The sequence below is a fragment of the Eptatretus burgeri genome, chromosome 15 (genome assembly GCF_056783735.1).
Source record: "Eptatretus burgeri isolate ZD-2024b chromosome 15, Ebu_testis_v1, whole genome shotgun sequence".
NCBI lineage: Eukaryota > Metazoa > Chordata > Myxini > Myxiniformes > Myxinidae > Eptatretus > Eptatretus burgeri.
The window spans coordinates 45,404,364-45,427,610 of record NC_140975.1 but is presented as its reverse complement, the minus strand read 5'-3'; the positions used below and the strand labels follow the sequence as shown (position 1 = coordinate 45,427,610).

Genomic DNA, 23,247 nt, shown 5'->3' with positions numbered 1-23,247 from the left:
TTAGATTTCGTAAGTAACAAACTGGACGATTACAATATCCCGCTCCCTCCCTCCGGGGGGGGGTGGGATAAAAAAGGGGAGGGGCAGGTGGTGGGAGGAGGCGGGAATTTAGGGGGGAGGCGGTGGGAGGAGGCAGGAATTTAAGGGGGAGGTGGTGGGAGCAGGCAGGGGTTTAGGGGGAGGAGGTGGGAGCAGACAGGGATTTGAGGGGAGGAGGTGGGAGGAGGAGGTGAGTTGGTGGGAGGATGTGGAGATTTAGGGGGAGGAGGTGGGAGGAGATGGGGATTTATGGGGAGGAGGCGGGGAGTTGGTGGGAGGAGGTGGAGATTTAGGGGAGGAGGTGGGAGGAGGCGGGGAGTTGGTGGGAGGAGGCGGGGATTTAGGGGGAGGAGGTGGGAGGAGGCGGGGAGTTGGTGGGAGGAGGGGGATTTAGAGGGAGGAGGTGGGAGGAGGTGGGGATTTAGGGGCGAGGAGGTGGGAGGGGGCGGGGATTTAGGGGGAGGAGGTGGGAGGGGCGGGGATTTCGGGGGAAGGGGCGGGGATTTATGGGGGAGGAGGCGGGAGGGGCTGGGTTTTAGGGGGAGGAGGTGGGAGGAGGTGGGGGTTTAGGGGGAGGAGGCGGGAGGGGCGGGGTTTTATGGGGGAGGAGGTGGGGGGTTTAGGGGGAGGAGGCGGGGATTTAGGGGGAGGGTGGGGATTTAAGGGGGAGGAGGTGGGAGGGGTGGGGATTTAGGGGGAGGAGGCGGGAAGGGGCGGGGATTTAGGGGGAGGAGGTGGGAGGGGCTGGGTTTTAGGGGGTGGAGGTGGGAGGAGGCAGGGGTTTAGGGGGAGGAGGCGGGATTTAGGGGGAGGAGGTGGGAGGGGTGGGGATTTAGGGGGAGGAGGCAGGAAGGGGCGGGGATTTAGTGGGGAGGAGGCGGGGTTTAGGGGGAGGAGGTGGGAAGGGGCGGGGATTTAGGGGAGGAGGCGGGATGGGCGGGGTTTTCGGGGGAGGGGGAGGAAGCGGGGATTTAGGGGGAGGAGGTGGGAGGAGGTGAGGATTTCGGGGGGAGGAGGTGGCGAATTGGTGGGAGGATGCGGAGATTTAGGGGGAGGAGATGGGGATTTATGGGGAGGAGGTGGGGAGTTGGTGGGAGGAGAGGATTTAGGGGGAGGAGGTTGGAGGAGGGGTGGGGAGTTAGGGGGAGGAGGTTGGAGGAGGGGTGGGGAGTTAGGGGGAGGAGGTTGGAGGAGGGGGTGGGGAGTTAGGGGAGGAAGTGGGAGCAGGCATGGATTTGAGGGGGGAGGTGGGGATTTATGGGGAGGACGTGGGGAGTTGGTGGGAGCAGGTGGGGATTTTGAGGGGAGGAGGTGGGGAGTTGGTGGGAGGAGGCGAGGATTTAGGGGGAGGAGGTTGGAGGAGGGAGTGGGGAGTTAGGGGGAGGAAGTGGGAGCAGGCGGGGATTTGAGGGGAGGAGGTGGGAGTATCCATTTGAATTACGCGCTCCGAGGCCGGTTCTTGGTGATTTCTGGGCGGCGGCCGCGGCCAAGAGGGCGGTCGGGCGGAAGCAGCGCACGGGAAGCGTTCGTGCGCTTAAAGTCGGGTCATCGTCAATGGCGGAACGCCGCTAGGGCACGGGAAACCCGGGAAGACGTCCACCTTGGTGGTGGTGATCGGTACAACGTGCGGTGTAACATGATAAGTCAAGGCTGAGGAACCGGGTTCGGGCCGCGCTCCAGTCTGGCACGAGCCAAGGAAAACCGAGAGACTGAGTGAAGAGGAAGAGGAAGAGGGAGAGGAGAGGGAGCGGAGCCGACCGTCGGGGATCACAGCGAGCTCGAGCCGGGGCCGAACGGACACTTGGGATATGATGAAGAAGCAACTCAATCGCATGCGGCAAATTGCCAACCAGACCGTGTTCAAGTAAGTTGGTATTCCGCGGGACGACGAAGGGATGTTAGAAGGAGGACGGTTTGATAAAAGGAGGACATGTTGTGTGAGGAGACGCTTGAGGGACGCGGCGATGGGACAAAGTTCGATTCCCGACTCCGAAGCTTCGCGACGAATCAGCGCCCATCACGGTCGCATCAGTGGTTAAACAGTGGTTAACTTCCTTAACTTAGTGATCTGTTCGCGCTTAACTTACCATCTTATTTACTGTACGACTCATTAAACTGTATATATATATATATATATATATATATATATATATATATATATATATATATATATATATATATATATATATATATATATATCGTTAATCATCCCGGCTGCAGTTTCAGGTTTTGCTTAACTAGTAATGGATACCTCAATAGGACGGATGTGTCGCAGGTCGTCACCGTTGGTTCACACCCTTGCTGAAGGTGCTGCTGTGGCACGATGGTTCGTGGTGTCACCATTCCAGTGAAGAAGGCCTACCCTCTCTGTGGTGGTTCCCAAACTGATAGACGTGGAATGACCGACCGCGGGTTCTAGACCCGTGAGCTCGGATCTACGTACTCTGCTTGGATTACTATTAGTTTTGGCCTTGAGGTCAAAGTGCACGTGTCAATTAGTTTGACAAATTTTGTTGAACACTTTGGTCTTGGCCCTTCGGGCCGAAGTAAACATCCTTAACTTTGTCTCATGTTTGATTTTATTTTCACCTTTTTGAAGTAAAAAACACAATCTTGACAGACCCAGACTAATAACGTGGATCGAATGACCAGGCATCCTGACCTTGTGTGCCCAAAGTGCATGGCTATTACCCTGGCAAGCTTCGTTTGACTGTGTACTAAGGTCTTTGGGTCAAAGTTCACATCCAGAGCTTTGTTATAATGTTTGATTTTTTCATCTTTTTTAATCCTCTTTTTTTCTTCTTCTTTAACATAAAACGGCTTAACAGGGGTCAGGGTCAGGGTCAGGGTCAGGGAGCAGAAACATGTTTGTGGATTGAGTCAATTTCCCAAGGTGTAAGGCTTCCAAAGCCATGTCTGCTGACTGATGCTGCGGTCAGCAGTGTCTGGTTCTTGTGTGTTTCACAGACTGCAATTGAGCACAAGGTGTGTGTGTGTGTGTGTGTGTGTGTGTGTGTGTGTGTGTGTGTGTGTGTGTGTGTGTGTGTGTGTGTGTGTGTGTATGTGTGCATGTATATATGTGTGTGTGTACACTTGTGTTTACAGGCCGAGATATATATATATATATATATATGTATATATATATATATATATATATATATATATATATATATATATATATATATATATATATATATATATATATATATATATATATATATATATATATATATATATATATATATATATATATATATATATATATATATATATATATATATATATATATATATATATAGTGCGTACACAAGTTGCTGTTGTTCGCTGCTATCTCCACACATGGTTGGGTTTCAGGATGGAACAGAGCCCTCCCAGGTCTCAAAGTATCCACCTCCGTTACACTTGGTCCTCTATTTACAATTGAGATGCATTCCTAAACACCTTTGCGTAATTAAAAAAACCCATAAATTGAAAGCAGTTTTCCATATGAAAAATGTTATAAATTGAGGAGACGTTTTTGAACGGTAATTTTCGGTCATCGTAACATAACCAAACTAAATATTGAACACAAAACGAAAGGCTTTATGAGCCCTCTTGGTAGGAGTACCTGCAGGCGTGTTTTCTGGTTGTTTACTGCTCATGATGGAGGGTTTTGGGAAAAGTTCACAAAAATACACCGCAACAACGGTCAATACCACTTGATAACTGCAGACCATGTGCAAGTTAGGCCGATTGGAGAATCCTTGACCCGATGCTGTCCGGAGCATGTATGTTGTCCTGATGAGCACACATACAAAGACGAAATCTCGATCGACATCTCTGCTTTTGTGTATTTGTGACCATAGGTTTTAATATCAGTTTTTAATAGGCTTGAGGATCATATAGATACCTCCAAGTTCGGAAGTGATGTGTTGGTGTAATTTATGCACATGACGTCATCGTCTTGTCATCGAGTCATTGTGCTTTTTTCGATATATATACTATATATATATATATGTAATATTAGTAAAGGTACCCAGCGTTGCCGGGAATTGCCAGGTCTCTCCTTCCTCCCTCCCACCCCACACCCCCTCCCTCTGGACTCCTACCCCACTCCTTCCCCTCGCTCCAGACTCCTACGCCTTCTCCTCCCTCCTTCCATCTCCCCCTTCCTCTAGATTCCCACCCTTTGCTTGCTTAAAGTAAATACACAGTTTAGTTATAAGAATCAGTAATTTGTTTAAATTTTAAGATTTAATTCCAGATTTTGACAGTTTAGTCCACCATCTCCGATCCTCAAATCTGAAATCATATTTTGATTGCATGCTTTAATTGGTCCGTGAGAGGTCATCGTGGAAAATCGTCAATGCTCTTTTGGTAGGCTGAAACAAAATAGTGGATTAAGACCCCTGTGAGGATGGTGAACGTGGGCAAACCAAGGGTAAACCTGTTTTTGGTTTTAATTTAATAAGTCCGTTAATTATCTTCAAAAGGTGTGTTTAACTTAACCCAAGTACCCAGTTTTCATTCATGCATTCACAATCCCTTAGAGTTCCCCTCGTTTTGCAGGCAAAGTTTTGGGCTGCTCGGTTTCATGGTTCTGGAGTTGTGGAGGACACACACACACACACACACACACACACACACACACACACACACACACACACACACACACACACACACACACACACACACACACACACACACACACACACACACACACCATTTATTATATATATGTTTGACCATACCATGTGACAATAAAGTACAAGGCTTGGACTTACTTGATCGCTTTACTGAGCTTCAGCAGTCTGTTGAAGACATTTCCAGAGTAGTTCATGTTTGTGTATGAAAAGTGTAAGAATGTTTTCAGATTTTGTAAGGGAGAGAGATTGATCTGGTCATGGTTATGATTTTCCTTGCAGTTCATTTATTCTCAAGTGTTCAGCTTACCGTACTTTGTCATGCACGACAAGTTTGTAGTTGTTTCAGTTATCTATCGAAATTGATTTGATGTCATGAAGACAAGTTAACCTCTCACTTTGTGTGCTGTTTTGACATTTCTCTTGAATCTGTACCTGATTCATCGCTTACGTTATATGACCTTCAATTTCAGAATGTCTTAAAGCAATTTAGACATAGTGTGAGTGTGCAAATTGTTAGGCATGTTATATATTTATATATATGAAAAACCAGCAAAGTCAAAAGGTCATTTCATTCATGGTTGCTTTTTGAAGATGGTGATTCTCAGGTTCTCAGGAGACCATAGATGGTATGTCTGTGGTCCAAAGAAACCTGCCTTGGAATGCAGAGCTGTTCTTATCTGCTTTATTCCCTATCTTGTGGGACTTGGTGGTGAGACTTGTGGGGCATGTCACATCTGTTGGCTTATGTGGAACTGAGACAGAACCATGGGCAGCTGGTATTTTCACTTGAAGTTGCAGACCAATCACTAAACAATAATATTGCACCAATTTGTGCATAAACAAGCTGCAAAACTTTGATTTGTAGGTGTTGGGAGGAGTAGGGTGGGGATGTTATGGATCGCATCATGATTTTTAACTTTGTTGAGATTACAAGGTGAGAAGGCAGGTTGTTGGTGTTGCTGTGACGTCAGGGTTCACGGTTGCTTATCGAATCAAGTTTGTGAAGCTCATGGTGTTGCTCAACCAACTGGCCTCCCAATAGTCACTGTTGTTGTTGTGATTTGTTTGTCTAATTCATGATATGAAGCTGGAAGGCTGACCAAACCATTAAACAACATCACGATCACCCAACTACCACCTGATGTGACATTATCTTTGAGTATTCCATTGTTGTATGGAAAAGAGGTTTTTCCTGAAATTATCACCATTGATTCTGGAGAGTTGACCATGTTTATTTATATTTATATTTTGTAGCTCTCCTTCCTAATTGATGCTCACATCTTTTGTGTAAAGACCTTTCTCGTGCAATTGATGAGTGTACTTGGTCACGCATGACATGCAGTTAGCCTGTTTCATTTATGTCTCATCCATCATTTTTAAAAATTCATATCTCATCCTTCGGCACTGCCTAAGCAGTCTCTTGGTGAGGGTAATCCTGGGTGGTTTGCCATTGCCTTCCCATTAATCAGTCAAGGTAGGAATTTGGAATGTATCCATGGTGCTGGCAATAACTTACCTACTCTTGGTGAAAAACACTGAGGGGTCTTTCACACGGGTCACATCCACCAACAACCAGTGCTCGCAAACGGGTCCTCTGGCTACACGTCCTTCCAATGGATGGCACACAGCCACACGCATTGATGCTTCGCTCTGTGTGCAAAACACCAGGATAACAGTTTAAAGATGGGTCGCGATTTTACATGCATGCTACTGTCGTGGCAACATTGTACGAATGCAGTCTCTTGGTGAGGGTAATTCTGGGTGGCTTGCCATTCATTGACTTCCCAGTAATTGTTTATTGAGTCTGGTGTTGGCTTAATGGTTAAGATGTCTGACTTAAGATCTTTGGGTCTTGAGTTTGAGCCCCTTTCGTGCCGTTGAAATAACACCAGGTGGATTGACTCGGCCTGTCATCCTCCCGAGATTGGCAAAATGAGTACCATCTTCCTCGGGGTAATAAGCCATTTGAGCATCCTGCGTCGGAGTGGCGACCCGTCTGGGATTGTACTCCTAGCCAAAATGAAACTGCCTCGGTAGCCCTATGTGCCTCACGGCGTGAATTGAATGCTTTGGTTAACATATGGGTAATCAGTCCGCTTGTAATTTTTTTTCAGAATGCTTGTGTTGCCCTTTGCGAACCAACTTCTCGGTGATGTACTGAATTAAATGAGCTGTTGAACCATTGAGAATACAAAGCTGTTCAGTAGATCCGTAGATATTTTTTTAATAGTGCATATGTGCGTTTTCTTTTCATTCCCTCGGCATATTTTTTATTTGCAACTCTTTTTGTCCCCTGCCCCTCCAACGAGGTTGGAGACAGGGGTGGGGGGGGGCATTAAAATGAGGTCTGATCGTCGAACCAACCGATCATCCGTCCATGTACATGTGTGTGTGTGCGATCTTTCAAAAACTTTTGAACATTTCACTTTCATATTGCATATATCTATTCCTCATGACATTATCTCAACCTGATTAGATAGCGGCAGTGATTGGCTGAATTCTGTTGCCATGGCCACCATCTCGGTAACTTGGCTTGTGTACACGATATTTCAAAAAAATGGCTCAAGATTTAGCCTTCACATTACGCCGATCTAATCCTCATGCCATCCAAAAGGCTGGGGACCTGGAGTATCAGCTTATTGTCGATCTTTATTTGTCCTTTACTTCCTGCCTCGCCATCCAGGCTTTGTCCTTGTGTCCTTAGAAACCCTCTTCTATTTTTCCCCAAGACATGAGATGAGCTGTGCATTCTTATTTCAATCAATCTACTCAGGTAATTCTGCACAGCACCATCCTGTGAAATTGAACAATCTGAAGTTCATATGATGTTCCTGCCAGGGGAAAGAAAAATGGCACTTGAATTCTCATTGGGCTATTTAGTCTATACTGTATACTTCATCTTCATACCTCATGTTGATTCTGTCAACAAATGGGATAACTTCTTTTCTTTTCTTTTTTTTTTTTCCAACCATGGGCCCTGAGTATCCATCTTCAATGAAGGAAAAATCAGCAAAGAAGAGGAGAAAGGTGCTGAGTATCAGAAGATGATTTCTAAGGGAAAATGCTCACTGCATGTCCTCCATGGTTGTGCAGTACTGTGTTGGAGAACGGACTGCTGGAGTTATTGTCATCAATTTTTTCAATGATAACAAATGTGGAAGTGTTTTTCACAAAGTGATTAATGTGATACTCTTCCAGGTCGAAATAATTGATAGGTTACCTAAGTTTCATTGGACAAGCTGAGCCAAGCTCATTATTATTAATGTAGAATAACCCTGGAGACATCGCAGAGTTTAATCATCCATGAAATAAACATTGCAGATAATCTGCCATGTTGCCTGCTCGTCTGTGCACGCTAACGTGATAACTTTATTTTAAAACGTCTGTTTTTCAACAGATTTCCCTTGATTCCCAGGAGAGCAACTTGCGAAACCTGTGAAAATATAGACACAGATCTGGCTCTGGATCTGGACACAATGGACGTGACAGACGCTATGGATAAGCAGTACCTCTGGGGGACAGGACGTGACGTCAAGCAGTGAATGCATTAAACTATTTCGCTCAATGAAGCTGGTTAATTTTGGCACATTCCTAAATATTTTGTTCACTCGATATAATTCTCCAAACAGTCAAAAAACATGTTTCATGCCATGGAAATTTCGTGTGTGTGTGTGTGTGTGTGTAGGTCGAAGGAGAGACCATAGCCTTGTTTGCTTAACGTAAATTTGTACATAGGCTTAGTTATAGATGTGTTATTTCTTTAAATTATCAGATTTCATTCCAGATTTTGACACTTATTTAGTCCGGACTATTTTGAATCTTCAAAGCCGAAAAAATATGTTGATTATGTACTTTTAGGCCGTGAGAGTAGATTGCGGAAAATCATATCATATAATGCATGAAATCGCTCCAAGCTCATAATTTGAAAATTCTTGTACTTACAAAAGCGATGTACCCAGCGTTTATTCACGATGATGAACAGGCTTTCGATAATTTGAGTGAGGAAAGTGAAGCAAAAAAACTTTATCGTTAACAAATCATTGCGGCCTGTTCCAAGTCAGGGCCTGGTTGAGTAGGCCAAAAAAACATGGCGGTTTCAGACCAAGGTTACCCTGGATACGCCTCAAGACCCCATAGAGAGTAGTGACCGAGGATCTCCTGATAAAGGATATAATTAAATAAGGCCGTTAATTATCTTCAAAAGGGGTGTTTTAATTAACCCAAACACCCAACTTTTAGTCATGCACTTCCTTGGAGTTTTCTTAGTATGCATGCAAAGCTTCAGGCTGCTAGGTTTTATAGTTTTGGAGTTGTGGAGAAGACACAGACACACACACAGACACACACACAGACACACACACAGACACACACACAGACACACACACAGACACACACACAGACACACACACAGACACACACACACAGACACACACACACAGACACACACACAGACATACACCCATACACACACACAGACACACACACAGACACACACACAGACACACACACAGACACACACACAGACACACACACAGACACACACACAGACACACACACAGACACACACACAGACACACACACACAGACACACACACACAGACACACACACACAGACACACACACACAGACACACACACAGACACACACACAGACACACACACAGACGCACACACACAGACGCACACACACAGACGCACACACACAGACGCACACACAGACGCACACACACAGACGCACACACACACACAGACACACACACAGACACACACACAGACACACACACAGACACACACACAGACACACAGACACACACACAGACACACACACAGACACACACACACAGACAAACACACAGACACACACACACACACAGACACAGACACAGACAGACACAGACACACACAGACACAGACACACAGACACAGACACAGACACACACACACAGACACACACACACAGACGCACACACACAGACGCACACACACAGACGCACACACAGACGCACACACACAGACGCACACACACACACAGACACACACACAGACACACACACAGACACACACACAGACACACACACAGACACACACACAGACACACACACAGACACACACACAGACACACACACACAGACAGACACACAGACACACACAGACACACACACACAGACACACACACACAGACACACAGACACACACACACACACAGACACACACACACACACAGACACACACACACACACACACACACAGACACACACACAGACACAGACACAGACACACACACAGACACAGACACAGACACACACACACACAGACACACACACAGACACACAGACACAGACACACGCACTGACATTTATTAGTATTGGCTGGTCGCTAGACTACCCTTATTCTCAGTTTTTCCATCTGTCTGTATGTTTGTATGTTGGGTGGTCGCTAGAGTACCCTTGTTGGGTGGTCGCTAGAGTACCCTTATTTTCACTTTTTCCGTCTGTCTGTATGTATGTTTATCTGTATGTAATGGACAGCTCTGGAGGCCAGAGGAGTCAACCGATTTTGATGAAACTTGACAGGTAGGTTCATACCAGGATCTAGTTATATGCTTTTGAGCACCGTTGCTATGGACACCACCGTTGCCTAGCAACGGGACTTTGGAATTTTTTAAAAATCCGAAAAAATTTATTTTTTATAAAATCAAAAATCGGTTTCCAGGCTTTTATGCGCACTATAATCACCGTCTTTGTGAAACATTTTCAGTCCGATCCGTCAAAAACTATGACTAGTATGCAATTATGTAGTGACCACCCATGTGAAGAATGGATGAACTTTGTCACTGTAATGCCATATATATTTTCTCATATAGATAATTTGTTACAGTTGGGGCTATAACTGTGGTACACGTGGGTTTTGAGCGCTCATATATGTATTTTATTCTTGCAGATGGTGGGGGGGGGGGGGGGCTTGTTGGAACAGCTGTGCTTGTTGGAATATAATGGAATATAATGCCTGTTTAAAGCTTGGAATAAATTGTATGCTGTTCGCTTGTGTACAGAATTTGAGATGGTTTCTTACCCAATTACATGCTGATGTGCTGGGTTATTTATTTATTTATTTATTTTGTACTTGGGTACATGGTCCTGGATTCATGGAGGGAATTGGATGATAAAATAGAGGGTGTGGGTTACAAACTAGCAGCTGAACAGTGCTTAATACATGAGCATGCATTGACAGGTGGTTAGGCTAGTATGTGAGACAAAACGATCGCCAATGTACATGAGGCATGGGTTGGTTTCTACCAGAAAAGCCACGGAACAAGGGAGAAGAGAGTACGTTTCTTGTGGAACTGTGGAATGGGTTACTTAATATCAGGGAATATAATTGCAAGTTGGAGTATTGTTTGGATTTGCCAAGTGAATGAGGAGTGGCTGATATATGTCTGAACTGTCCTTTTGATTTTTGAAATGTGTAGAATTGATTTTTCCCAACAGTCCTGTGATTGCAATTTTTAAGGAAAAAGTTTTTCTTCTAAGTTTTGAGGCACTTCACTGGCCAACAACAAAAAAAAATGATGATCCAAGTCCATGAACGACAACTGTTTTAGCGTCACAAGCTTAATCCAACTTTCAACAAAGCTTAGATGTGAATGACATTTTTACTAATGGATGGTCTTAACATTGTTCGTACTATTTGTGTTATATTTTCCAAGAAAATTTACGCACTTCAATACAAGACAGCCTCAAGGTTTGGCCACTCACCTTTTAGCTTTCTCACGTGGGTTTGAATCTCGACCCATCTATAAACTGTCATCCTGGTGTTTCACATGAAGTATCAGTGTGTGTGTGTGCCATCTGTCAGAGGGACATTAAGCTAGAGGACATGTTTGCCAGCACTGGTTGCTGGTGGACGTTAAATATCCCACGGCATATTTCGCGAAGAAGGCGCGAGTTGGCACCGGCACCTTTTAATAAATGAAGAATTCCTGCCACCTTCAATCGAGTGTCAATCTGTCCATCATTGGTTCTAGTGTAGGAACATTTATCGACTTGTTATGAATGCCCCAAAGCTCTAAAAACAGCATGGCCTACATCTCTATATCTATCCATCCATCCACTGGGACCATACTCTGTACAGTGCGTCGGTGCTGCCAATGGAGGGAAAGTATGTTGTTTGTATGTACACATGCATGTTGTGTTTCATCTACTCCTTCCAGAGCATTTGACCTAGGAAGCTGAAACATTCAAGAACTAGAACGGGCACTCAGTAGAGTGCATACCTTCACCAACGCTACATTTTGCCCCCCCCCCCATAAACCGTTGATTGTGAGGGTATTTAATCCCATACCACATCTGCCATCTCATGTGTGTTATTATGGCTTAAAAAAATTAAATTTCCTGTGTCATATCATATATCACAAGATTGGGCATTGAATTCACAACATTTTGGCATTGGTTGCATGCAAATTGGATAAAAATCGACCGCATATGGCAAAATGACGATTTTGACCTTTTCATGACCTCGACCTTGAACTTTGTACTCTTAATTTTGTAATTGGTATTAGAGTGTGGGGAACAGAACAGTCAACATTTTGGTGTTGGTTTCATGCAAATCGGATAAGAATTGACCGTGTTATGACGAAAACCACACATTTTGCAATGTCGTGACCGCCCCCCCCCCGACCTTTGACTCCCAACCGCTAACAAGGGTTATTACGTCATTGTGTCATGTCACATATCACAAGATGGAGCATTGAATTCTGAACATTTTGGCATTAGTTGCATGCAAATTGGATACAAATTGACCGCGCTATGGTAAAAAGACGATTTTGACCTTTTCATGACCTTTGACCCGATCGCTCCCAAAATCTAATCAAATGGTCCTCAGATAATAACCAATCATCCCACCAAATTTGCTGCGATTCAGTTCAATACTTTTGGAGTTATGCGAATAACAAACAAACAAACAAACACAAGTATTCACAAATAAATACACAGCGATCAAAACATAACCTTTGCAACAAAGTTTGCGAAGGTAATTAATGAGGGCACTCTGGAGTTGTGCCTGTGCAAGGTTCATTTGATTCTGTCAAGTTTTGAAAAAAATAATTTCACCCATCTTGGCATTTTCTTCCTTTGGGGGAAAGGTGGTGCAGTTGGAATTATCTGAGGTATATAACCACGATGTATTATATGTGCACATTTTAGCAGTTTTTGCTTCATGAACATAACCTGGGTTATCTTTATTTTCGGAAGCGATCGAGGCAGTGGTCTGTTGCATATACACTGCCAAAATAAAGGGATGTGTCAAAAGAACGTGTTGCATGTTTGGAACAATATTGCCCAAAGGGTGGGTACTCTGCTTAATAGCTTGGTAACAGCTTAATATAACTCCCGGGCACTCTCAACTCTGGGCGGGTGTACTCTTCTCGGCCCACCTACGGTTAGCAATGTGCTTTGAAATGAATGTGCACATTCTTGGAAATGCACTTTATAATTTTTGTCATTTTTGAAAGAAATTTAATTGATCACAACATATAATACTCATGAGGAAAGCATGTAAAAGACGCCACGCCGTAACCACCAATATTGTAATCACCGTTGTGGAAGGTAGAAGAACAGAGAAGAATACGATGAGTCATGAGGTGAGGAAACCGTGGGATACAGATGCCACACCACCGAGATGGACCGTTGCTTGCTGACGTGGATAGACATTAAAACACCCAATTGGTCAGTGCCACGACCAATCAACGAGTGAATAAAGGTGACATAGTGACAGACACACAACCTCTATTTATTATCATAGATTCATTAACTTGCACAACCATACTTTTTTTGGTAATTTTTTTTCTTTGATTGCAGATAGTTTGGCCTTTGAGCTTGGCTTGCTTGTGAGCCGAGTTCAATGCAGTTATAAGCTATGCCTTTTGACTCTCGCCTGTTGATCCATGAAAGTTCATAGGGGTGGGAGTCCAATGCTTTATTTTTGTGTAAATTTTTCTACCCACGTTATTTGACTGTCTTAGCTGCAGTGTCGCAGTGGACGTTTTTCGTTGCAGGAACCATGACTGTGCTGTACTGGGTCATATTATTTACCTCCACCATGTTGCAGAGACACAAAACATTGTAGTTAAGATGAGGGCAATTGATGTGTTGTGTGCTCCAAAAGAAGTAAAATTTTTTTTTTTTTTTTTTTAGTAATAAAACGAGCTTGATATTTGATGAAAGCTCATGGGTGTGTAGCACAGTGTTTGTGCCAACATTGCAGCTAGGCAACGTGTTATGATGTTTTTTGTTATTGTGCTTGGATTGGTTGGGTTAAGCCTTCTTGGTTTCCCTGTATTACCATAATACCTGCCTCATCCTTTTCCCACGTCACTTCTGTTAGGTTTTGAATTAGTAAGGCAAAACTGACTGGGCTATTTTATTTTTATTTTGGGACTAGAAATACATTATGTATGCGAAAAGGTGGCATTTTTGACCTAACCTTTCCATCCCATTCACTTCGGAGTCATATGCTTTCATACGCACAGGGCTAAATTGACAAAAGGAAGAGAAGTGTGGTTGATAAGTGAAATAAAGGAGAGTAGAGAAGGGGAAAGGTTTGTGGGATTGGGGGGGGGGGAGGAGATTAGATTAAGGTGGAAGAAGGGAAGGGGCATCGTTTGTATGAAGGGGGGGAGGGCGGATGTGTATTTTTTTTTCTACAAAGTCCAGACTTATGGAAGAGCGAGAACACAGAATGGATCAGGACATAACTTAAATAAAGGAACAGCAGAAAGAGAAGGGGGGAATGCCAACGGCAGGCAGAGGGAGAAAATAATTGGGGACAGACAACAAGGAATGCGTGGGTAAGGTTGAGGGTTATGGGAGGGCGCAAGGGGTGGACAAAATGGATACAGAAGCAAAATTTGGGGAGGGGGGTGGGGGAGGGAGGGAGTGGTTTGATGAGTGTAGAAAAGGTCAAAGTTTTGGATGGGGGATGATCTGAGATCGTAGTGAACAGCTGTCTTGAAGACCTGGAGGGAAGAATGAGATTGAGTAGAATGTGGAATTGGTTCCACAGGTGGGGAAAAAAGAGGAACGAATGAGTGGAGGTGAGCAGTGATTCTGAATTTTGGGAGTTTCATTAGAAGGGGGTGGCTGTTGGACCACGTATGCCCTGCAGATACCTGGGGGGAGCGGGACAAAGCATGGAAAGGGCAGAGGGTACAAGACCAGAAAGGAGGTGAAGAAGACAGAGAGACCATCGACCTGTCTGTGATGGCAAAGTGATAGGCCCTTGGACTCAGCTTCCTCACGGGAGATTCCAATGATCTTGAAGGTCTTGGTTTCCATGGCGTCCAGTTGAGCAAGGTGTGAGATAGGGGTGCCAGCATAGAGGGGAGAATAGTATTCCATGAAGTTGCGGATGAAGGCTTTTAGGTGAACAAGAGTTCAGGTGTACCAAGGAAGGTTCATCAAAATTCCACCGTATTTGCATACATAATAAATATATGATCCCTCAATCCTCAAACTCCTCGCCTTCAGTGCTGCGACTCATCCTTTCCTCCTCTCCCCCTTCCCCAGTTCTTATCTCAACTGGAAAAAAAATCTTCCACAAGTCACCCAATCTGCCCCTTCTTATTTCCGTAATAGGTAGGTAGATGGTTGTTTTCAATGTCACGGTCTCATTCAGATCACTTGAAGGACGAACATGACAAAATTGACGTCGAACGTGGGAGTTTCACCTGATGTTTTGGCCTACTTTGAAATCCATCTATGTGGGATGCTGATGACTGCAATGAAAACAAATTGTCACATTATCCCTGGTACATCGCAGAATAATATGGTTCTTGTTTTGTAAACTTTCATTCCCGGACGGAGGTTATGTTTTCACCTCTGTTTGTCTGTTTGTCTGTCTGCAAGCAGGATATCTCGGAACATTGTGGACGGATTCGGCCGAAACTTGGTGGACAGGTTCGGTGTGTGTCAAGGATGAATTGATTCGATTTTGGTGAAGATCAATGTACGAGAATTTTTTTTATTTTCAAAGTGATTCTTCACAATTGAAAGATATTTCAAAATATTTTGGGCGTGTTTTGATTAAACTTGGTCGACAGGTTGGGTGTGTGACGAGGACAATTTCATCAGATTTTGGTAAAGATCTGGATCGGGATACTATAAAAAAAATTAAATTCTTCCCTGATTCTTCACCATTGAGAGATCGGACCAAATTGATATATAGCACGATATCTCAAAACGATGTGGGCGGATTATGACAAATCTAGGTGGATGAGTCAGGTCGATGACAAGAACAAGCCAATTAGATTTTGGTTAATGTCCAGATGCAGATCCGGCTTATCAGTGGGATACAACACGTCAACTGTTCGGCCTGTCGGAGGTATGCGCTCTGTCGAGTGCCGTTATAGTTTTCTTTATGCCCCCAATATTTGCCTAATGAGGATGCTTGCTCGAGACCTGCCAACACATTTCTCCATTCATGCAGAGACAAGTTTTTTTTTATGGGATTCGGAAATAACAGAGAAAGTGTTTTTGCACATTTCATTTCACGATGCCACATTGTACACGCACTTTTCATTGAAGTCATGTATTCAGGGGGGAAATCGCTTCGATGATATCTGCATGCAATTTGATTACCATTTAGTTGATGAAAGCTTGAAAGGTGGGTTTGCAACTACTTTTTCATTGCATCAGCATTTATAGATGCAGTTGTAGCACATCTCTGGCCTCAGCTGCCTTGTGGCGATGTGCAAGTCAATTTCTTTTGTTTCGGTGGAGTGCTTTTTGGCCTAAATATTGTCTCTCTTTGTGTCTTGATTAAATGAAGCTTCTGATGACCTCCGTCACTGATAATGGATGGAGGTTATGTTTTCACCCCTGACTATGTTTCTCTGAGCAGAATATCGCAAAATATTGTGGACGGATTCAGATCAAAGTTGTTGCAGAGGTTGGGTGTGTGACACGGACAAATTTATTTGATGTTGGTTAAACTCCGGATCCGATGTTCTTCCATTCATCTCGACCTTGTAAAAACAAAAAATAAAAAAGAAGAAGAAAACATTTTAAGAGTTATTTTTCCTGAAGTTTAGAATCGAATAATCTTATTTTCCCACTGCCTCCATGCAGTTGTGAACTCAAACCTCTGGAATGCCAATTCAGTATCCTCAACACGAGGGCACAACCACACCCAATCACTTTCCCTTGCATTTGCAGCTAACGAGATTATTTTCCTGCACATATCTCTATTATAATACCAAGCTTGCACACTAAAAACTCGGCTCGCCATCACACGATCCCTATGAAACTGCTGTGACATTTAGCGGATATGCCGACAATGTTTGGGAAGTCTTGGCGTTCCATAGTACCACTTGCATTTTGCACAATGCGTATTTTTGTCATTCCCCGTGTACGGTCTGTCGTCTGCTACCAGCTATGTTGTACTGCTATCCCGTGCATGTGCAGTTTGTGCACGGGTATCGCTAGTGTTTATTTATTTTGGCAAATAATTGCAGGTCGGAATACAGTTGTGTTGCTGAACGAATGATTTATAGTTATGGCATGATTGCGTAACAAAGAGGAGGAAAGTGATATTTTAGATCCAGAGTTCATCAGCTTGTGAATGATGTCATACACAGGATTGTGTTAATATTGAGAGATAGGATAAAATCATAACTCTGAACTCTCTGGGAAAAGTCTAACTCTCTGTAGACCTGGATAAAATCACAAGCTGGTCAAACACTTGGGACATGTCTTTCAATCCTGACAAGTCTCACACTCTCACTATGTCTCTCCAAAAGGACCATCTGGAACCCCCCCCCCCCAATCTACTTTCTCAACAATCCTCTGGAAGAAATCCTTTTTTTCAAGCTTCTGGGTCTCACTATCTGCCATTATCTTTTCTGGGAAAGCCGCATTTCCAACCTGGCCTCCAAAGCCAGTCGCCAACTGGGAATCCTCTGTCGTGCAAAGTCCTTCCTTGGCGCACCTGAGCTCCTGACCACATACAAAGCTATCGTCCACAGCCTGATGGAGTACTGCTCTCCCCTCTGGGCTGGTGCTCCCGCCTCTCACCTTTCTTGGCTTCACACTGTGGAAACCAAGACATTTAGGATCATTGGTATCTCCCACGATAAGGCTGTGTCTTTGGGTCTTTCACTCTCTCACCGCAGGCATGTCGGTGGTCTTTCTGTCTTCTACCGTCTCCTCTCCAGCGTTGCACCCCTTGCTCTGTCTGTGCTCTGTCCCCCTAATATTTCTGCAGGGCGCTCAAGGTCCACCATAAACCTCCTTCTGGCGAAATTGCCAAAATCAAGAATCCATTGCTCACCTTCACTCTTTCATTCCTCTTCTTCCCCACCTCTGGAACAAACTCCCACTCTTCTCTCCAGGTCTTCAAAACAGCTGTTCAACGCCATCAAATATCTTCCCCCATCCAAAACCACAATCTTTTCTACCCCTGTTAACCCACTCCAAACCCACCTCCTTCAAATTCCCTGCTTTCCTTCCTGAAAGTCCCTGTAGTGTCCATCTTGTTTACCCCACGTACCCCACCCCATCCCTCTCCCTTCAACAGATCTCCTAATGTCTCTATTCCCCACTGTTGTTGTCCTCCCCTCTCTAGCCCCTCTTGTCTCCTGCTCCCCTTGTTATATGTTGTGTGTGTTAGCTCTTTCACAAGCCTCGACAATGTATACAAAAAAAATGTCTATCAGTCAGGGAAAAGGTTGTGGATTTGCAGAGCACTTGTCTGGCTGTGAATGACATCACACACTGCATTATGCATCACCCATTCATAGCTGAAATTAATGTCGCATTAACCTCTCATTATTCATACATAATTATGGCCATAAATGATGTGACGATGATTATCGGGTCTCCATTTGCAGAATGGTACAGTTTGCAGAGCTTTGAGCATTTTCTCAGAGTTTTGTGCTCATTTATGCAACTACAAACCTAACCCAACATTTGTCACATGGTGACGTGTTGCTGCAATTCCCCGTGTATAGAACTAATACATTTGGTTTGTATTTCTGCGTTGCTGTGGTTGACAGCGCTGACAGGATAGCTTTGAGGTATGTGCACCTGCTTTTGAGCTGTCTGGCCTGGGTTCAAATTTTGATCCAGCCATAACCTATGAACCTAGTGTTTTACATCGAGGGTGATGCATCAGTGAGTGCTCCATCCATCGTGACGTTAAGCCGGAGGATCCGTCTGCTGGAATTGGTGGCCAGTCTGCCAACTGGAGGACTTTGCGGTGTTGGAGAGTTATCGCTGGGATCCTGAACAAATTACAAATTCCTGCACCTTCAGTTCAACGTTAAACGAGGCCAGCTGGTTTGTGAAAATCTTGGCCAAAAATGTTCCCCGGTCAACCACCGAAGGCGGTTGGAATCATCGGGGCCATCACAAGCAGTAGTAAATTCCCTTGGCTGCCGTCATTTTTCGTTGCTGATTCATCTCAGACACAAATCTTCCGAGCACCCCTGAGCTTTCATCAAAAGCTGAAACGAACAAATAAAATGCTTTTATTATCACGAAAGAATTTGGTCCTAAAATAATTTGTGCCGCCAATGGGTGCCCTTTCGCTTGAATACGAGTATTATTTATACGAATGCTACTGAACTTGTTTTCAGCACAGTTTTGTTGCCAAACTTGTAAACACAAGACTTGCATGTTATTTTACGACACGGAATGCCTATTGATGTTTGTGTGGGTCACACAGAAATATGGACTCGGTAAGAATACTGTGCTGATATTAGCATAATGTGCAATCTACCTTTGCTTTGTCTGCCCTGGACTGTGGTCTTTCAGGGAAGATGAGATGAAATTCACCAGGATTCCTGTAAATCCTTGAGTTGTATTCAAGCTGCCATCATGGACCTCGTACTGAAAGGACGGTTTGTTTGGAGTTTTTTTTTTTCTCTTTGTTCATGATTGAGGCTCATTGAAGAGCGAGATGATGGAGGGTGAAAACCTGACAGCAGAGCAACTGTTCAACATAATAAGGGAATGAATGGATGAATGGAAAGAGGAGGTGAGGAGCTGGGGGTGGGGGTGGAGTGAAAGGGAACTTGTAAGTTCGATGGTTGGTTTAATGGGGGAAGACGTTAGATGCGAGTTATCACCGGCATCCTGAACAACTTACAAATTCCTGCCCAAACTGTCTCACTCACCGGCACTTGATGAGCATGGAGTGTATGTTAGTACCCCGCAATGTGAGTAAAGGTAGGCCTTCGTTCTATCGTGGACTGAAAATAAGCTGATGATGAGCATGAATATATGATTATGAAAATGCTCTTAGGGTTTGTTTTATTTGATTTATGAGTGCCAATCTTGCAAAATGCTCTGAAAACCAAAACTATCATCATCTGACCCCGCATTTTGAATGAAAAGGATGAAGTGGGAGCGTTTTGATTGAGCTGAAACTCATTATCTCTGCCATTGAACGTGGGCTGAGGTTGGGTTTTCACCCCTGCCTGTTTCTATCTGTCTGTCTGTTGGGTCGCCGAAATAGATGACCCTTATTGTCAGTAATTCTGTCTGTTTGTTTGGATGTTTGTTCATTTGTCATCAGCATAATTGGTCGTAAACGTGGGCCAATTTCGACCAAACTCGGGTGGTAGGTACATCTTATGACCGAGTGCTTTGGAAATTGTGATGGTTGCTAGGGACGCTTTGGTTCCCCAGCAACAACTGAAAAACCTTCAAAATTGGTACCGTTCATGCGAAATCGATTCCGAAAGCCATTATCCCACGTAGCGTTATGAAATTTGGCACGAATGATCTACAGGTGATGCTGTATCAAATATATTCCGGTTTTTGTGATATATATGGAATACTTTACCCGCAGCGCCCCCGACAATTAGGGTATGCGCGAAAATTGGCGAAAATTTAAGGCCCCCTAGCGACCAGGTGAGTGCATCGATATGAATGAAACTTTGCAGGTTCATGGTACTCAATGAGTACTACAACTTTGCTTCAGGGCATATTGACCGATTTTGCTTAGGTCAGGGGTCAAAGGTCAGTTAGTGCAAAAATCGATAATATGCGAGAGCTGGAGGTGCCTTCTCACCAAATGCTACTCCTCCTAGGATTATGGTCGGATGGTCATGAAAATTCACACTAATCGTCTGGAATACATTGTGCACAAACGGTCGAGCCGGATTTTCGATTTAGATCTTTGTTCACCCACAGCACCTCCTCGAACTTTGGGGATTTCCGATTTCAAACCACATTTTCGATACTTTTCGTTCAAATGGATTCAACCGAGTAGTTATCAGGAGATGGAACTGGATGAGATTTGACATGCATAATCTTAAGGTGATTCCCTATCCGCTATATGACATCCATTTTGCTCTATATCTTATAGTTTCCATGCTCGGCGACCCATCGCCGCCTACCGACTTGTCTGTCTGTCTGTGAGCAGGATATCTCAAAATGTTATGGACGGATTCGGACGAAACTTGGTGGACAGGTTGGGTGTGGAACAAGGATGAACTGATTCGATTTTGGTGAAGATCTGGATCTGGGTATTAGAATTTTTTCAGTGATTCTTCACCATTGATAGATAGGGCCAAAAACGATATATAGCACGATTTCTCAAACAGTTGTGGATGAGTCGTGTTGGTCACAAGAACAAGCTGATTCGTTTTGGTATGTGACAAGGACAAATGGTCCGGAAGCAGATCAGGCCTATCAGTGGGATACAAAACGTAAATTGTTCAGCCTGGCAGAGGTGTGTGCTCCACAGAGTGTTGTTTTAGTTTTAAATGTATCAACTGTTGGGATTTGATTGCCTCTCAAAAGTTTAAAGCTTCATTGGGATTTGTGTTAAAGTTAAAAAAAAAAAATTTTTTTGAAGAGTAAAAGATTTTTATTTGATGCAGCGATGTATTTAGTATTTTTAGTTGCACGTCTAAGTGAAATATTGCCGGTCTCGGGTCCTTCTACTACAAGTCAGGGTCCTGGAGCCCTGGGGCTGGCCCCAGATCCAGGAGGATCCCATAGGGTTTCTCCTGCATTGTCAACCATTTCTGACTGTAAATATGACGTTTACTATTTGCCAACATTTTGGTACTTTTTAAACATAATCTAATTGTTTTAAAATCAAAATTTGTTTGACCAACATTTTAATTAATAACAACTCTTGGAATATGAAATGAAAACCAAGAAAATAATGCAAACATTGACTATGGCATTCCAGAAAGTGTGCAGTTTTTTTTTTTACCCATTTGTACATTTGTTACAGTCTGTCTAGTGTCTATACTCCACATGTATATTTTGTCTTCAAACTTGACATATATGAAAGAGTTCAGACTTCAAATTAAACTTCAGTGCTTTTGTTGTCATCCAATACGAAACGAAAATCCATTACTCCTGATAACATTTCTGCTTATTGATAACGTTGGAAATATTGGTGTCCTGATAATTTAAATAGTTTTGTCAGCCCGCAAGCCCGAACAGTGCAGCATGCCGCCAAATTCTGAATTCAGTCTAAAACCATGCCCGTCATCAAGAAAGAAATTTAACAATTTAACCCTAATTTAAGACAGATGGACATGCTTGCCTTGGGGAGTAATCTATACTAATAAGTGTGTGTGTGTGTGTGTGTGTGTGTGTGTGTGTGTGTGTGTGTGTGTGTGTGTGTGTGTGTGTGTGTGTGTGTGTGTGTGTGTGTGTCCGTGTCCTCCATAACCCCATAACTATAAAACCTAGCAGCCTGAAACTTTGCATGCATACTAAGAAAACTCCAAGGAAGTGTAAGAGTGAAAATTGGGTGTTTGGGTTCATTAAAACACTCCTTTTAAAGATTATAATTAATGGCCTAATTCAATTGTATCCTTTATCAAGTGCCACCCTCGGCCACCTCGCTCTCTGTGGTCTTAAGGTGTTTCCGGGGTAACCTCAATGGGGTCTGAAGCCACCATGTCTTTTGGCCTGCTCAACCATGCCTTGACTTGGGACAGGCCACAATGATTTCTTCATGATTAAGTTTTTTTTTCCCCCACTTTCCTCACTCATATTATTATCGAATGCCTGTTCAAAATAGCTACAAATCGCTGTATACATCACTTTTGTAAGTACAAGAGTTTTCAAATTAGGAGCTTGGAATTCATGCATTATTTGATGCAATTGTCCACGATCTACTCTCACGGACTAAGTAAAGTATATAATCTAAATATTATTTCGGTTTTGAGGATCGGATATCGTCCGGACGAAATAAGTGTTGAAATCTGTTGTAAAATCTGATAATTTAAAGAAATAGAGTCTTATAACTAAGCCGATATACCTATTTAGTTTAAGCCAACAAGGCTATGTTCCCTCCTTCTCCATACATACACAAGAAAATGTGAAATTTCCAAAGCATTAAACTTGTCTTTTTCTCCTGTTTGGGGAATTGTATTGAGCAAACAAAACATTGAGGAACATGCCAAAATTAACGAGCTTTTTTGAGCTTTATGATTTAATGCGTTCACTGCTTGACATCACGCCCTGTCCCCCAGAGGGACTGATTATTAATTATCCATAAGGTCTCCCAGATCTGTCTATTTTTTTGGAAGTTTCACGAGGTGCTCTACACTCTGCAGG

At 43.6% G+C, this 23,247-nt stretch overlaps 1 protein-coding gene across 8 annotated transcripts in view; it reads left to right on the top strand.

The window, feature by feature from the left end:
- Positions 1-1,485: 1,485 nt before the first annotated feature.
- The window catches only part of LOC147012089 (rho GTPase-activating protein 44-like), a 130,691-nt gene continuing 108,929 nt past the window's right edge, over positions 1,486-23,247 (top strand). For 7 of the 8 annotated variants that reach the window (XR_015052005.1, XR_015052004.1, XM_085858314.1 and 4 more), the window contains exon 1: positions 1,486-1,903. Coding sequence is in view for 6 of the 8 variants with exons in the window: in XM_085858314.1 (XP_085714440.1) it covers positions 1,848-1,903 (56 nt within the window). In the remaining 2 variants the exon portion in view is untranslated. The remainder of the gene's footprint in view (positions 1,904-23,247) is intronic. The other variant, XM_085858317.1, reaches the window with a different exon arrangement.